This window comes from Phanerochaete carnosa (genome assembly GCF_000300595.1).
Source record: "Phanerochaete carnosa HHB-10118-sp unplaced genomic scaffold PHACAscaffold_4, whole genome shotgun sequence".
Lineage (NCBI taxonomy): Eukaryota > Fungi > Basidiomycota > Agaricomycetes > Polyporales > Phanerochaetaceae > Phanerochaete > Phanerochaete carnosa.
The window spans coordinates 1807759-1822897 of NW_006767631.1; the positions used below are offsets into that span (position 1 = coordinate 1807759).

General features: G+C 53.7%; 6 protein-coding genes across 6 annotated transcripts in view; 3 read left to right on the forward strand and 3 right to left on the reverse strand.

Moving 5' to 3' along the window:
- Positions 1 to 3662: 3662 nt before the first annotated feature.
- PHACADRAFT_91769 (uncharacterized protein) lies at positions 3663 to 4715 on the forward strand (the record flags this gene model as incomplete). The annotated part of the gene is made up of 3 exons (XM_007394546.1): positions 3663 to 3821; positions 3874 to 4419; positions 4470 to 4715. The coding sequence occupies 3 exons, from the start codon at positions 3663 to 3665 to the stop codon at positions 4713 to 4715; spliced, it is 951 nt and encodes a 316-aa protein (XP_007394608.1).
- A 2159-nt stretch (positions 4716 to 6874) lies between these two features.
- Positions 6875 to 8720, forward strand: PHACADRAFT_207968 (uncharacterized protein; the record flags this gene model as incomplete). The annotated part of the gene is made up of 2 exons (XM_007394547.1): positions 6875 to 8403; positions 8597 to 8720. Coding segments are annotated over exons 1-2 (1569 nt in total), but the record flags the coding sequence as incomplete, so codon positions are not given.
- A 347-nt stretch (positions 8721 to 9067) lies between these two features.
- On the forward strand, positions 9068 to 9958 carry PHACADRAFT_194364 (uncharacterized protein; the record flags this gene model as incomplete). Its single annotated transcript, XM_007394548.1, has 1 exon — positions 9068 to 9958. One exon carries the CDS (start codon positions 9068 to 9070, stop codon positions 9956 to 9958), a length of 891 nt encoding a protein of 296 aa, XP_007394610.1.
- Positions 9959 to 10706: 748 nt separating this feature from the next.
- On the reverse strand, positions 10707 to 12211 carry PHACADRAFT_254096 (uncharacterized protein). The gene is made up of 6 exons (XM_007394549.1): positions 12038 to 12211; positions 11933 to 11975; positions 11497 to 11879; positions 11217 to 11440; positions 11043 to 11165; positions 10707 to 10980 (listed from the first exon to the last, which is right to left on the reverse strand). The coding sequence occupies exons 1-6, from the start codon at positions 12174 to 12176 to the stop codon at positions 10831 to 10833; spliced, it is 1062 nt and encodes a 353-aa protein (XP_007394611.1). The 5' UTR covers positions 12177 to 12211; the 3' UTR covers positions 10707 to 10830.
- A 62-nt stretch (positions 12212 to 12273) lies between these two features.
- PHACADRAFT_207971 (uncharacterized protein) lies at positions 12274 to 14179 on the reverse strand. The gene is made up of 7 exons (XM_007394550.1): positions 13847 to 14179; positions 13750 to 13792; positions 13323 to 13696; positions 13138 to 13270; positions 12992 to 13082; positions 12820 to 12939; positions 12274 to 12761 (listed from the first exon to the last, which is right to left on the reverse strand). The coding sequence occupies exons 1-7, from the start codon at positions 13998 to 14000 to the stop codon at positions 12645 to 12647; spliced, it is 1032 nt and encodes a 343-aa protein (XP_007394612.1). The 5' UTR covers positions 14001 to 14179; the 3' UTR covers positions 12274 to 12644.
- A 632-nt stretch (positions 14180 to 14811) lies between these two features.
- Positions 14812 to 15139, reverse strand: part of PHACADRAFT_254097 (uncharacterized protein) — a 1549-nt gene continuing 1221 nt past the window's right edge. Inside the window, exons 4-5 of the mRNA XM_007394551.1 lie at positions 14916 to 14991; positions 14812 to 14848 (exon numbers count right to left, since the gene is read on the reverse strand). The gene's annotated coding sequence lies outside the window, so the exon portion shown is untranslated. The remainder of the gene's footprint in view (positions 14849 to 14915; positions 14992 to 15139) is intronic.

The following is a 15139-nucleotide window of genomic DNA, read 5'->3' on the forward strand; positions in this document are numbered from 1 at the left end:
ATTCTGCACGCGACGACGCCGCCCAAATTTGCAGAGGTAGCCACAGAGGGTTGTATCTATCCATCTAGTATATGAGCAATAGGAGCTGAGGCGTGCTTGTGGTATGTACCCTAGGCCTCATGATGTTACCACTAATCCCTACTTACGCGTGTTCCGTTCGACATAGGACGACAGTGCGAGGTTACAAACTCCAGCACAGGTATCGTTATGTCTGATCACGGGGTGCTCAAAGTTTGTAGCTATCTGCGAAAAGGCGGGCACTGAAAGTGACCCGTTCATATACCATGCAAGCTTATAGTCCGGCATCTCGAAGCCTAGCGGGACTGAACTGTCGCCGCTAAAGGCGTAAGCTGCTGGGAAAGCACTGCACACAGTGTTGACCCACAGCACCCTCATCTCAAGGCATATGTACAGTGCGCGGTGCCTCAGGCCTCAAGGCTCGGATGAAGTCTATTTGAGTTTGTCCCCTCGCTTTCCCCCGCAAGGTTCTGTCGGCTCACAGTATGCAGATGCATCCATCCGAGCATCCGAGCAGAACCTGAACTCGAAAGATGGAACTCCATGACAAGGCTTAATCTCCGGGAGCGGCCCAAGCCCAAAGACCCTTGTCTGCCAGTTAACAACGAGGCGGCGTCTCGTGGTGGTAATGAACCACCGAGGACCCATGGCTAATTTTCTAGCTGCATGTATCATATATCTAAAGTCTATTGCGAGCATATTCTGCTTGCACTCAAGGTCGTTTTGGCCAGGTATACGCCCCTGTCGCGTATTTCTTTATGCTCGCGCTCTATGCGAATAACTTTCATAGTTTGTTCGCCTGTAGCACTTCCTGAGGTCCAATGCTGTACGGGGCATGGAACAACGTTGAGGCATGATGGATGAAGAAGGTGACATGGGTTACAAGTGAGCATTGTAGCTACTGGTCCCCGTCCTCCTCCCACTAAGCATGACCACGACCCACTGCTGATAAGGATACAGACCCTGCCCTTCCCTCCTCCGAGCCTGAGTCACTGACCTCTTGGCAGCCGAGAAGGTCGTCACGACTCCGGGAGCATTCAACTCGGACATCAAGGAGTTCCCAACACGACCATTCCCTGCCACCAAGTCGGTAACGATACCATCGGCCGTCCTGCTGCTCTTCCTTCTCTGCCTAGAGTCCTGATGGATGTCGTCCTGGTCAGTTTCCGTGTTATACTGGTCGTCTTTCGCTATCGGCTCGACGGGACTGCGTTCAGGATTCCAGTACCGTCCATCATTACTGCCGACTGTCCTACCCATTCGCTGTTCGTGAAAGAACCACTGCTTCCTAACGTAGTCATCAAGGCGAGTCAGATACTCGGTATATCTCTACGTTGGGCTTCATATTTCGATACAGATCTACCTCGCACCCTTGCTGTATCTCACACGACTTCTCGCGATCAGACGTGACCTGCATATTGAGCAGACTCCCACCGCTATGCACGACAAGTCTCAGGCGTGTCTGTCTTTGGGCGCAACAGGTGTCGCCCTCCTGAAGTACCAGAATATGATCAGTCGCGACGCATGGTACCAGGACTCAACGACTCGGGCGAGCACCATACAAGTCATTCTGTACCAGGACCCATTGCGCTTACGGCCTCGAATTGTACAGAGAGCTACAATTGTCTCCACCTATACAGCATTGAAATTCTAGTACTTATGTCGCTGTTGTTGATACTTACCTATATGACGACAATTTCTGTAAGATAAAACTCCGTCCCGGTATCGCCCATCCGCTTTTCATGCACAGCGCAATACCCAATAGCGAAAGTATGAACAGATGTCTTTGAAGTCTGTCGAGCTGATAACAGAGCCGGAGAACATTGCAGATAGCTTTGACAGAATTTGTCCAGCCATGTGCTCTAGCCGACTTTGACCTTGCTCTAACCCTTCAAGGAAACCTCCAGAGCACACATGTCCCTAAGGTGCTGGACGGTCCGGACTTGGGCAATATCGTGGGAAGGATGATGAGAAATCGCTCCTGCTCCTTGCTGCTTGACGTTCATCGACCAACATTGCATATCGTCGCAGAAGTTAGTCGTATTTGTATGATTGGCAGCGGGAGGGAGACAATCCAAACAAATGATCCGTGCACCTCTGACCTGGTGAGTGTGGCCTGCGTATTCTACTCTGCTGAGGACGCACGAATGATAAGCACGAAAACCGTCTGGTCAATGACTCACAAATGCTTCAGTACGAGAGCGAGTCGTGCGTCTCTCATGGCACGGTAGAACGCTGCGCGCTCAGCCGTGATAGCTCTCCGTTTCGCCTATCAAAGAGGATGCCCACGATAGTCAAGCAGACGTCCATATAAAGTGTAGCTGCGAATGTTGAAATCAATGAGCGTGCTACGGGTTACGCGCCGCTCGGCGAAGGTCTTAGACTAACTCTCTTTTCGGATGATTGCGGAGCGGGCGTACTTCCACAGAGCTGCAATTAGGTTCTACCGAAATTCCGAGGGCGAAGGGGGACAGCACATCACTTCTGCCGGAATCTTCTTGAAGATGAAGTGATATTGATGAGTCTTAGGATCTTCTGTCTATCCTTCGGACCCAACGACGGTATGTTCGTCTTCCGGATATCCGGGAAAATATTTGAATCGAAACTCTTGGGAGTAATGTATGCTGAATTGGACGCGTAGATGGTTGTGGGTCTGCGAGCAGAGGCCCAGCAGGCGATACACAGCACCCACATGCGTCCCGTGATCCTCGAAATGGTGCTCCTGCAAATGACTTGGACGTGCGTGGAAGGAGGTCATGAGGAAGATTGGGTACTCTGTGTGACTGTATACAAACCCGTTCCACTGGCCAAAGCTATGCAGATGAAATACACACATTATTAGAGCACAGAGATAGGCTCGGTAGCAACGTCACGTACATGTCTCCGGCTTCGTTCGGAAGGCCCCGTTCCCTTGGCTGAGCGCTAGTCGAGTCACCAGCAGCACACAGCAGTGAAGTCGATAATTGATGGACGCGTTGGTATGAGGGGTGGATTTCAGGAAGCCCAATCGCAAGCAGTGGGTCGTGCGTAGCCACGAGGACTTGCACAAGGCGATGCAGGTAAAGTAGTATGATTTCTGCGCAGTTTGCATTCTTCGGCAGGATAGGAGAACCATATGTAAAAGTATATGATGTGCATAAAATGGAGACTTACGATACAAGTTCAAATGCCGAATGAACACAAAGCCGATCCCATCCTCCATGAAGCGCGACGTCTCCATCTTCCCTTCGTCCTTGACCTCCAGGAGCAGAAGGGGAAAGCGCCGCACACAGCCCCCTGGCACATTGTCGCGGTGTGTTCGCTGTAGGAAGATTCGCCTTTCAAGTCGAGGACGGCGGCGAGACTGGCCACGGTTACCGACGCGCTGGAGGGGCTAGGGGGTGCAATAAGGGAGGAAGTGTGCGGGCTGCTGCATGCTTCGTATCAGACGATGAGCGATGCTCGGTGAGTCGGCAACTACAGTGTCCTTCGGAGCAGTCCTAGATGTAGACCCCTAATGCGAAGACAAGATTACAGTTGCCAAATTGGTCGGTGCGAGTGTCTCTGCCGCGAGTAGTTTGATGCGCCATCGGATTGATGCGCTGATGGCACCGACGATAGGAAATCTTGATGAGCGTGTCTGGCCTTCCACTGTCGCTTCTGACATGCCTTACAGCCACCACTCGCACTCCGGTCAGTTCTGCAAACACGCCTCAGGGTCGCTCGAGGACGTCGTGCTAGAAGCAATACGACAGGGCTTCGAAGTGTATGGTCTGACGGAGCACGTCCCTCGCTACCATGCCGCCGACTTGTATCCAGAAGAGGTACGTCTCGCCCCTGCGAATGTATTGCGCGATGAAGCTCATCGTGCTCAAGGAAGGCGTCACACCAGAAGACCTGCTAGAACTGTTCGACCACTTTGTGGCCGAAGCACACCGTCTTAAGGACAAGTACGCAGGCCAGATCCTGCTTCTGGTTGGTCTAGAAACGGAGCACATCACGTCCGACGATCTCGACCACCTGGACGCGTTACTGAGTCGCTACCGCGAGAAGATACAGTACCTGGTTGGCAGCGTGCACCACGTGAACGGGTTGCCCATCGACTTTGACCGCCCGACGTTCGAGAAGGCGGTCACGAGCTTCGGGGCGGGCAACGACCAGACACGCACGGAGGCCTTCCTGTGCGAATACTTCGACCTGCAGTACTCGATCTTGACGCGCTTCAAGCCCGAAATCGTGGGCCACATCGACCTGTGCCGGTTGTACACCCCGGAGCTGCGCTTCGCGGGCTACCCCCAGGCTCATGCGAAGCTGGAGCGGAACATTGCGTACGCCGTGGGCTACGGAGCGCTGTTCGAGCTGAACGCAGCCGCCCTGAGGAAGGGCTGGGCTACGGCGTATCCAGGAGAAGATGTCGTCGAGGTACGCCACGGCCGACATATGCCGTCCTCCGGCTGCTGACGTCGTGACAGCTGGTAAAGTCCGCGGGCGGACGCTTTGCACTGTCGGACGACAGCCATGGTCCGCACGCAGTAGGTTTGAACTACGGGTGGCTGTCCGAGTACGCCCGGCAGATGAAAATTTGCTCTCTGTCGGTGCTAACGGAAGCCGAAACCCCAAATGCGTCCGGTCGCTATGTGCGCGCCCGACTGGCCCCGGAGCGTTGGTGGGAACATCCGTTCTGGAGCAATGTTGCGCAACAGCCGAAGCAAGTCTGACCGAGCCTATAATCGGTCCGACCCAGTCGCTTCCGCCCTTTTGGCCATCGATTTCCCCGCTTGCTACACGAGAGGTTGAGTAGAAAGGACATGCGATATCCACATCGTCGCCGTTGAGGCGATCCCTACTTCTCGCATACACTAAAAAGGTCGCGATGTCGCCGCCACCGCCAATGTGCTGCCGGACGCAATCGTGATGGCGCATTGCCGAGATGATCGCCTCGTCCCATACGTTGAAGAGCGGAATAGTTACATCTACAATTTCTATTCGCTCGCACGTAACTTATCGGCGCGCATGTACTGGGGAGTTTATGACAACCGGTGACTACCAGATCTAAAACTTCTTGTGGTCGCGACTACAGCGGAACTTACTACTGTGAGAGTGCAGGTGCGTCAAGTGATTTTCGCACTGCATAGTCGTCCTCGCACGGTCGCCTTGAAATTAAAACTCGCCGCGTGGACTACAGAGCCCTTGTCACCCATTCGGAAAGCCGGGCGCAATTTATGGGCATCGTCCTAACCTTCTCTGCTTATCACCGCTTTGCCATATCTGGGACGCAGCATATGGCACATACGCGGTGTCGCACTGAGATGCCTGGGCAGAGAACATTGCCAGGCAAACTCGAGCAACAGTGAGCATCATTCTGTGGCTGTTACATTTCGACTTACGAACAGGAGTCCCAGGGTACGTCACCTGCGACTTCCAGTGGAAGTTTAACAGCGGTGTTCGAGCGTGGGATCGTAAGATGTCCGGGAACGGAGCCGACACCGAATGACAGCCTTCGAGATTTGGTCTTGCTGCTTCCCCAGGAGCAGGAGCAGGGCTGCATTCATCACGTCTTGGTATGATTGACTCGCGCTCAGCTGTGATGCAGGCAAGTATGTTGACCTCGTTACCTTCGCCTGAACAGACGGGAACCTTTATAAACTCCAGAGTTTACGTGTTCGAGGGCATCCAGCGGTCATCAGTCGGTCGTTCCACACAACCTCGAGGGCGTGAACGCGGTACGCGGCATCCTAAAGTTTTGCTTAGACCGATGGGAAGCAGAAGTTGCGTTACGGCATCTGCAATGTCCTCCCTTGATGTCAACAGCCGCGAGTTCTCACCACAAGTCGCACAAAGGAGTGTTTTTGGCAGATGAGCAGCATCCGCGACGTCTCCAACCGCCAGCCAGGGTCACCGCGACGGCGGTTTCCTTTATGAAGGCACCGCCGTCGGCTTCCCAGCTGCAGCCAGCATAACCTTGTGCGTTTTGATGCGCTAGTGTTTCACCTCCTGGCGACGAAAATTGGAGTGGAGTGGGAACGGGGCGAACCAGTTGAAATGACACGAGATAATTAAATGAGCATCGGAGGGATCTGTGTCATCACCGGAAACATTGGCTGCATACAGTAACGCGGATCATTCCGCCTTGATGAACGAATGAGAGCGTGGGAAATGCTGCTAACACATGGTTTAGTCAAGTTTAGTCGCGGCGGCAATGATCAGGAGTTTCCGTATCTGGCTAGCTCCATCGGAACTAGGCGCGAGCCCTTCGAAGTCCCCACCGTAGTCTTGGCGCCCGCAGGTTCGAGAGGAAGCGCAAAGCTGAGCCAAATCCCTCTCACCATCTCTTCACAACCGTCCGCGACGGCCGCGACTCCTCTCTCATCGTGTCCGACGTCGTTCTCGTCGTTCACAATCCCCCGCGGACCCTTTGAGCCGGAGTCACGCCTGAGCGGAGTAAGTTCACCTGTTCTCGTGGCACACGGAACGCCCAGCAGGACAATTGACCGACTCACTGCCCAGACTTGTCCATAAACTATACCCATCTCTTACACCCTTCTATTCGCGGTCGACAGTTCAGTTCGCATACCCCCCATAGATCCGTCTGCCCTCCCTTCTCGCTTCACCACACACTTTGTGCCATTTTCCGCCAACACGTACTCTGTCTAGCGGCCCGCCGCGCATAGCAAGTCTGCACTTCTAGAAAAAATAGCTCGGATTTTCGGGCATCGTTAGGCATTTTAGCTACGCCCGCGGAGCAGACGCGGTTGACTCAGGTGTGTCGGCATCTTCCTAATATAGGTTCTGGTCGCTCACGGCGCCTGCCCTCCAGCGACTCGCTGGGGCCGGTGCGTATCACTCAGGGTGTGTGATTTTGATTTTTAAATTATAGAGACAATTATGCTCAAGTGCTCTGAAGCGTACCTTCTACTAACCCCCCCTCCCACCCTGACTTGCCACCACGCCGGGGACGACGATGACCGAGTCGCGCCTCGCTGAGCGCCGTACCCCGATGCCTCTGCTGCTCGACGACTTCCCTATTCCCCCGTCACACATCCCTAATACTCCGCTCGCCACACCTATCTCCATGGGCATTCCAAGCCCCGGCCTATGCTCGAACCCTCCCCTGTCACGGCCGCCATCGACTCCCTTGCCGCCCGTACCGGGGCCATCACCCATTTCAGAACATGAGACTTTGATGTTCATCTCTGCTGAGCGATCACGCCGCTTATCCAAGATGTCGACGGCTTCGACGGTGTCCCAGTACTCAAAGCGCGACTCGACGGCGACTGTCTCCAGTTTAGCGAGCAGTAGCGCGCATCCCAGTATTGCACATCAGCCGTCGTCGCCGACGTCCCCCCGATTTGGCTCAGCCGCGTCTATTAGGTCATTTCGTTCCGCAAGCTCACATGCATCTTCTTCCCAGTCCCACAGTCGTCGCGTTCTCGAGAAATCGCCGATGCTCGAACCCAAGATTTTTGAAGAGGATCCAGCAGAGATATCACAAATCTCGCTGTCTGACCTCCCCTCCCTTTCTTCAAGCACATCGACACTGCCACGTAGCCATCGTGGTCTCAGCGACACAGAAGAAGATGAATCCTCCGAACTCGGAATCGGGCTGTCGCTCTCGCGGAGACGAAGCGGTCGTAGTCATAGAATGGGCCCAGGAATGAACGACTCGATATCATCTATCGACATGCGCGACCTGCCTGCTCTGCAAGAAGATGAGGCCGAGTTGATAGTTGTTCCACCTATAGCGGCTGTCGTCTCAAAATCTGCACCCCACTTGAGACCTGGCTACATTTTGGCGAAGCCACCACGTCCGCCAACAGCCATTATGAACAAAGAATTACCTCCGCTTCCTCTCAATATGCACGGACGAAGCTCTACACTAACTCGGTCTGATACTGCTTCAACGTCAACATCGGCTTCACATTCGCGCAGCGGGTCTTCGCACTTGCGTACACTCTCATCGCACCTTCAGGACGACGATGCTCGTAACGGCGCCGAAAGTCCAGATATTGTTCAGATCATGTCCAGGACACCGCGACCCTCGCGTAAATCCTCGTCCCATTTTTCTGGCTCTAGATCGAGATCTCGACCGAACTCGACGAGGCGCTCTTGTGGGAGCTCACTTCATTCGCACAGAAGCAAGCGCTTTGACGATGGCAACCCTGTTCCTGTACCTGTCGTTCGGCGTGACGATTCCGAGATCGCATACGCTCGGAAACAGCGCGACGACGACGACGAGTCGGACTACGGCGAGGTGTTAGATGGAACTGGCACGGTTATGGATGCGCGCATGCTTGATCGAGATATAGAAGAGAGATTGGAGCGACAGTTGGATGGTCTTGGGAGCGAGGATGAGTTGAGTGACGGTGGACTGAGCGATTCGAGTATTGACATGCAAACGCCATTACCGTGAGTGGTTTTCTTTGGCTTTCTCCCATTTATTTCAAATATCCTGCTTTCGTCCATTCCTTCTGTCCTTTAGACATCTTTCTGGCATGCTCTTTGTTTGAGCTTAGGGGTCCAATCCTGCCTCGTGCTTCTCGGTCGCGGATCCGCCACCGTTCATCGACATGATGCTGATTGACGACTTGTTTTATTACAGGCATCTCATGCTTCGTGAAGGCGTGCTGTCTCCACATTCGAAGCTGCTCGGGAAATGTCTTAGGGCGCCGAGTCCTCAGGATCGCCACTTGAGCATGGGCTCCATAAGTAAGTGTCATACTATGTTTAGCTCCATGTACCTGACTCATTACCCACAGCCGGTTCGGTTATGACGAAGACTGGCATCTTTAAGGATGAGCGAGATACCGTAAGGCGGCGGGTAAGACACCGAGACGGACGCCTGCTACGGGGCGGTCTTGGTCTTACAACGGGCCTTGGATGGAGTGATAGCGAAGACGAGGATGCACCTTCGCCTCTCACACGCCGGGTATCTTCGATGGTCCTTTCAAGACGGGCGTCGGCAAATTCGCTCCACTCTCACACTAGCCAGTTGTGTCGGTCGCCTCACCCCCTTCCCCGATCCGTTAGCGAGACGCAGGCTTCAGACACTATAGCCCGGCATCGGGCTAACATGCGCGTAAGAGAAGTGAAGCCGTCACAGCCACCGACTGCATGGTCGAGTTCAAGGGCAAGCGGCATCTCAACGCTGAGCTTGGCGCCCAGTGTGCGATCGCACGCATCTGACTCGTCGTCTGGCCGTTCCGTCTCGAGCTATGGTGGGCGTAGATCAGAGCGCACACCCTCACTCGACCACATCAGGGAACTCGATGCTGAAAGTTTTAGGGATGAGACCGGTATGGCTACCCCTTCGAGTGTCTCTAGCTCGAGCGTGGCAATGCCCCTGACTCCCGTTGGCGATGAAGACGCAGGATCATGGTCATATAGCACAGGTCCCGCTCTCTCTGCTACACCCTCCGTTGCACGCCGGATACCGTCGCGCTTTAACCTGAAAACTCCGTCATCGAAGACGGCCTCGGCCTCCGAGTCGCTACCCTTTCCCCGAGAGAGGACACAGTCGGCATCTTCGAATGGTTCAGCGAATGCATCGGTCGGTCATATACCACCACCCTCAGCACCCCGACAAGCCTCGATACCCCGGCCTCTACGTTTGCCGCAAGCCACCGGTCTCCGACCGACGGGATCTCAGAGTAACATGCGCCAGCCGTCGACGCGAACTCCTTCGGCTACCTCCACCCTCTCCACGCCGCAGCCTGACCGGGGTCGATCAGTCTCTACGGCCGCCGCGAAGACCTCTCTGCCGTCGTATTCGGCTTCCCCGTTGCGCCTTGCGCGGCCACCAGCTTTGAGCGACCCCCCTTCTCCTTCGCCGGTCTCGCCTTCAGATCGCAAGCCTCGCATCGGCGCCGGTATGGTTTACCGCACGGGCTCCGCCTCGTCGCGACCCAGTATGATGAGGGCGCCCAATCCGGCGACCTTGCGGCCGGTGGCTGCAAAAGTCTGAGCGCCTCATTCATGATCCCTCTCCGAGGATCTCTCTCCTCGGGTTGTATATTTCGTTTCTTGTTATTTTTGGTCTCCAACTCCCGCTCTCCGGACGGAGCTCGGAACTCGGATTTTACTGGAGGCCGCATTAGTACTTATAATCACGTTCAGATCCCACTGTCACTCCACTGTCTCATTGCACATACTTTGCTATTGCCATTATTAACCCCCACCGCCACTTCCTGTCACACTCGCTTACCCGCCGCCGTTATCACTATCGACCACCACCACCACCACCGTCGTATCCTCCTTCGGCAGCCCTTCGTCTTCGACCCGATACCGCCAGCACTGTCTTTAGTACGCCCGTATTACTAGGTTTCTGCTCCCTGCCGCCCTTGTTGGAATACCAGCAGTGGCGCAGCTGGGGGCTCTGTACGCTCATTAGGATGAGATTATCTTAGAGGAGGTGGTTATTAGTTGGAAATAGACTGTACAAATTGTGCCATACTGTTTACCGCCAATTGTACATGTGTTCTTCGTGTCTTGTGTTGGACGGCCGGGATGGCTTATGCTTAGGTCTCGTGGACGTTTGGGTGTCGTGAATTTTCGTCGAGACGACCCAGCTATACCCCAACGTCGCTCCTCCACGAGGACGCCATAGAGTTTGCGAGTTTGCAATGATCGCAGTATATATGCCAGCCATGATGTCGTCGACTTATCGCTGCATAATCGTCGCGCTCCGGCTCAGACTGACGTTTTCACAGCTTGGGTGTTCAATGTCGTGCTCGAGTCACATAACGCAGGGCCAGACATCATGCCAGTAATATAGTACATTCGAATGGAGATATGGAGGGCTGGAAACTTCGCACGGCGCCATTCTGTACCGCCACGTCAAATCTTCTCCTGCGATGCCTTCTCCAGGCTAGCAATGAGGACGTCATTCTCCTGCGATACTTTCCCTAGGCTAGCAATGAGGATGTCGTTCTCCTCTTCGCTATTTGCAAATGCCATCAGCAAGAACTGCACAGTGACGTAGATGCCCTGTGGCCAAATGGCATCGCATTAATGAGCAATCGTGTAGTGCAGATTGAAGATTGACGTACCGTCAGATGCACGAAGACTGAGCTGATGAAGAGATGAATCCCGCGAGCAGTGCACCACCTGATCGTGTCTGAAGCCATTGCCCATGGTGAGTTAGCAAAGATGGCACCAGTAGCGAGAACAGTCTACAACGCGGTAAGCAATACAGATGAGCTTGATGATTGCACGCTACGTACCCAGACCACGGCGTGCAGAATCGCGAGTCTAACGTGGAGCTTGCGCAACAAGGCGGGGCGTGACCCTGCGATATGCGACCCTACGATATACCGAGCTTTGCCGACGATCAAAGCTGCAACCCAGATATTGAGTGGCCAGAAGAAAGCGAAAGTCATGATGTCGCGTCTGAGGAAATATGAGGGAGGCGCAGAAGCGGGCTGGTTCCAACTTTGATTCGCGGCGGCTACCCATGATGAGTACTTGACCTGAGTCGTATTAACACAGAAAACGGGGACTCACAAGCAGTTACAGAAAAGAAGGACAGTGTGAGCATGTGTATAGCAAGCGTCCCGTCCCACATATGACAGGCGAGGAACGACATTGCCAGATTGCTGATGATTGAGGTGGCCGCCAGTGGCATGGGCCGCATGGCGGCAGCGTACAGGAATTGCTTTAGTGCTGGGCCAAGTGGCTGGTCAATTCTGGTCGGATTCAGGGGGCACGCTGCTCCGCGAATTGTATCGTGCAAGCATTGGACTGTTGCATCTTTGATGGCGTGAGACTCTAGCACGTTGAGTACAAGAGTGTAGATTTCAGATCCCCACTGCTGCGCCGCAATGCAATACACGAGAGAACATGTAATGCCTGCGACTGTCCTGGTACGGGGCGACTTGCAGTAGTAGCTGGTAATGGATATTGGCATGGCAGTTTACATGCGAGTAGATAATTTACGTACAATAGGGCAAGCACAAGCAGGGGAATCAGCATAGAAAATGCACCTGTACGCCAACAGTGAGCGCGAGCAACTTGAACTGGCCAGTTTCATCATGACGCTACTCACCAAATAGCACGCTATTCATCAGAAGCTGAGGAAGACGGTTTGTAGCTCGCTTGGTTACATTTTGCACAGCTTGCTCGACACTCTGTAAAGCGACTCTGAGCTCGCGCGGGCTACGGTCTTGGGGCGCAAAGTCTGCCATCTCCGAGTCGACTCTCGATGTTCAGCTCGCGGACGGATAAGAGGTGAGGCAGTGACGGGACATCGTGGGACTTCGCTGGTCTTATATAGGTCGATACTACAGCCAACAGACACCGAGGTTGATTTCCAACTTTGATGAACTTAGCTGCACGGGTGATTAGGTTGGGGAGGATATAGGCGTGGAACACATGTGGTAACACTGCTAGACCACAACCAAAAGAATCAGGGGACTCGTTTCGAAAGATCTGGACCATATTCCAAGCATACAGGGACATAAAAACATCAACTGAAATGCTATTGCTTAGATTGCTGATACTGACCATCCTGCCTCTCGACTCAGACGTGTTGTAAATAATAGTAAGGTCTTGATATTGGATTGGGGGAGAATGATTCAATGGCCAGGGCAGAGCCACCGGAGCCGGCGAAGCACCTCATGTCATAATCGTGGGCCAGCAGCGTATACCAGATGTCAAAGCACCTCCTGTAATACGTCTGACGCATCTTCCAAATTGGCAGCAGAAATACCGTCCTGCACTTCATCGTCTGCGTATACTACCAGCAAAAACTGCGTGGTAATGTAGATGCCCTATTGCCGGTATCGCCACGGTGAGCAATATTGTTACGCGAGCTGAGAATGAACGTACAGTAAAATGCACGAAGCCAGAACTGATGAAGAGGTGAATCCCGAGAGCGCAGTACCAACTGGTCGAGCTCATGGAGGAAGCCCGATATCGAGCGAAGATAACGCCGTAAACGAGGACGGTCTGCAGCGCGGCGATCAGCACAGAGAAGGCTTAGCGGTTACACGCTACGCACCCAGAGTACGCTATGTAGTGCCGCGGCCGCGATGTGGAGTTTATGCAGTAGGGCCTGGCGTGACCCTGCCGGCCGTGGACACGCGGAGTGCCTGTCAGGGCAATAGAGGTGAACAGGCGATTAAGGGTACTTATGGCAAGACATACCGAGCTTTGTAGATGGTCAAACCACCGATCCAAACATTCAATGCCCAGGACAAGATGAAAGTCGCGAAGAGGTCGTGTGTGATGGCGTATGTGCGAGACGCAGAAGCATTGTTCAGGCTGAGGCCCGCGACAACTGTGCACAATAATTTGCATGGATGATGTCAGCACAGAAAACGGAAACGCACTAGTTGTGACAGAAAAGAGAAGCGCGATGAACCGCTGCATGGCGGACTCTCCCCGCAATAGATCGTAGGCGAGAATTGAATTGGCCATATTGCCGAAAATCAAGGTGGCTGCTAATGGCATGGCGGGGATGCGCGGATACAGCTGTAAAGAGGAATCGAGGAGCTGGTCGATTCCGTCTGGACTTAAGGTGCATGTCGCTCCGCGAATTGTATCGTCCAGGCATTGGATTGTTGCTTCTCTGACAGCAAGAGAGCCCAGTACGTTGAGTACCAGGGTGTAGATTTCGAGCCCCCACTGCAGCACTGCCAAGCCGTACATGAAGAAGCATGCACCACCAACGACAGCCCTAGGAAGGGGTAATTTGCGACGGTAACTGCCAATGGTGATCAGCGGAGCAGTATATATACCGGTAGACGAGATACGCACACCACGGTGAGCACAAGCAGGGGGATCAACATCGAGAATGCGCCTATGCACCAACGGTGAGTTAAAAAAGCAACCAGTTGACCGTTGCGTTGCCCACCAAACAATACACTATTCATGAGGAGCTGAGGAAGGCGGTCTGTCACTCGCTTGCCTACACTGCGCACTCCGCCCTCCGCAACACGCAAAGGGTTCCTGGACGAGTCTTCCGGTCCAAAGCCACTCAAGGATAAGTATGATTCATAGTCGTCCATCTCGGCTTTCAACGCTCAGCTCACGACAACAGAGCAGTGGGGGTGGATGAGAGGCGGGGCAGGGATATGTGACATCGTGAGACCGAGTTGCTGGGATTATATAGGTCACTCGACGCAGCCAACGGATCCCAGTATCGCATCACGATCTTGATAACCTCAGGATGCTGCGGGGGGCAACTGAACAATGGGGCTGCCAAGAGTACACGTAACGGCATGTTAAGAACACGACTACTAAAGAACCGATGACTTGTATCGAGAAGTCCAGCCCATAGTCTCGATGCTAAGATACGAATACATCAATCACAGAGCAAACTGTAGAGACTGTCGATACTGACCATGCTGAGTATCTCTCGCAGCATCAGCCACCGGATGTGGGCTTACCATCAGCAAAAAAATCGGTTATAGATCAGGATGAGTTGCCAGGCAAGCGCCTAACAGGATGGCGAACGCTGGCAATGCAAGGACACGCGATACCTGACTGGTATTGCATTGCAAATCGTAACTCAGACCGGTATGTTATTATAAGTTGAATCCTATCCTGATACCACTAAACATGACATGAGTTGCTCGCCCAGATCTCGGTTATGACATGACGTCATCCGTCTCGCTTTCCGAGACGTGTTTCTCGCCGCCCATCGCATCCACGCCGTCTGCCCACCAAGATTCCTTCGACCTCCCCTAAAGTCACTCCCGGCGAGTTTCCTTTTATGAAACTGCATATATAGAAGGCGTCGATGGCCTTCCGTTCTCGCCGCTTCTTCCTCCTGGTCACCACCATACCCCGCCTCTGCTTACTCCCTCCGAACAGTATCTCCGCCGTGTCTCGCTAAGCTCAATATGTCACAAACGTATGTATATGCAATTTTTCTCTCGTGCTGCAGTGCACCTGACTACATGTATTCGTACGCGCGACAGCTGCGGCACCGACTCCTGCCTGTCCATACAGTTTGCAAGGGTTCTTCAATGCGGGGTGGCGGCTCGAGCATCCAAGGTCTGTTGAGATTATCCTGCATATATGTGTCTCTGACACAGGACCCTTCCGTATCGCTCTCAGTGTGACATGTAGAGTATGTGACATGCATATATGCGCTTGATTCCTTGATGTCTCATGTACAGGCCCTCGTAGACATCGCCCTTTC

Excerpts from the sequence above, each read along its gene's own strand:
- PHACADRAFT_254096 (XM_007394549.1), bottom strand. The coding sequence starts at position 12,176 with ATGGCAGACTTTGCGCCCCAAGACCGTAGCCCGCGCGAGCTCAGAGTC. Across the intron at positions 11,880-11,932 it reads CTGCTTGTGCTTGCCCTATT|CTACTACTGCAAGTCGCCCC; the intron begins GTACGTAAATTA and ends ATCCATTACCAG. Across the intron at positions 11,166-11,216 it reads TTCTGCACGCCGTGGTCTGG|ACTGTTCTCGCTACTGGTGC; the intron begins GTACGTAGCGTG and ends ACCGCGTTGTAG.
- PHACADRAFT_207971 (XM_007394550.1), bottom strand. The coding sequence starts at position 14,000 with ATGGACGACTATGAATCATACTTATCCTTGAGTGGCTTTGGACCGGAA. Across the intron at positions 13,271-13,322 it reads TCTCTTTTCTGTCACAACTA|TTGTCGCGGGCCTCAGCCTG; the intron begins GTGCGTTTCCGT and ends TATTGTGCACAG. Across the intron at positions 12,762-12,819 it reads CTGGCTTCGTGCATTTTACT|GGCATCTACATTACCACGCA; the intron begins GTACGTTCATTC and ends TACCGGCAATAG.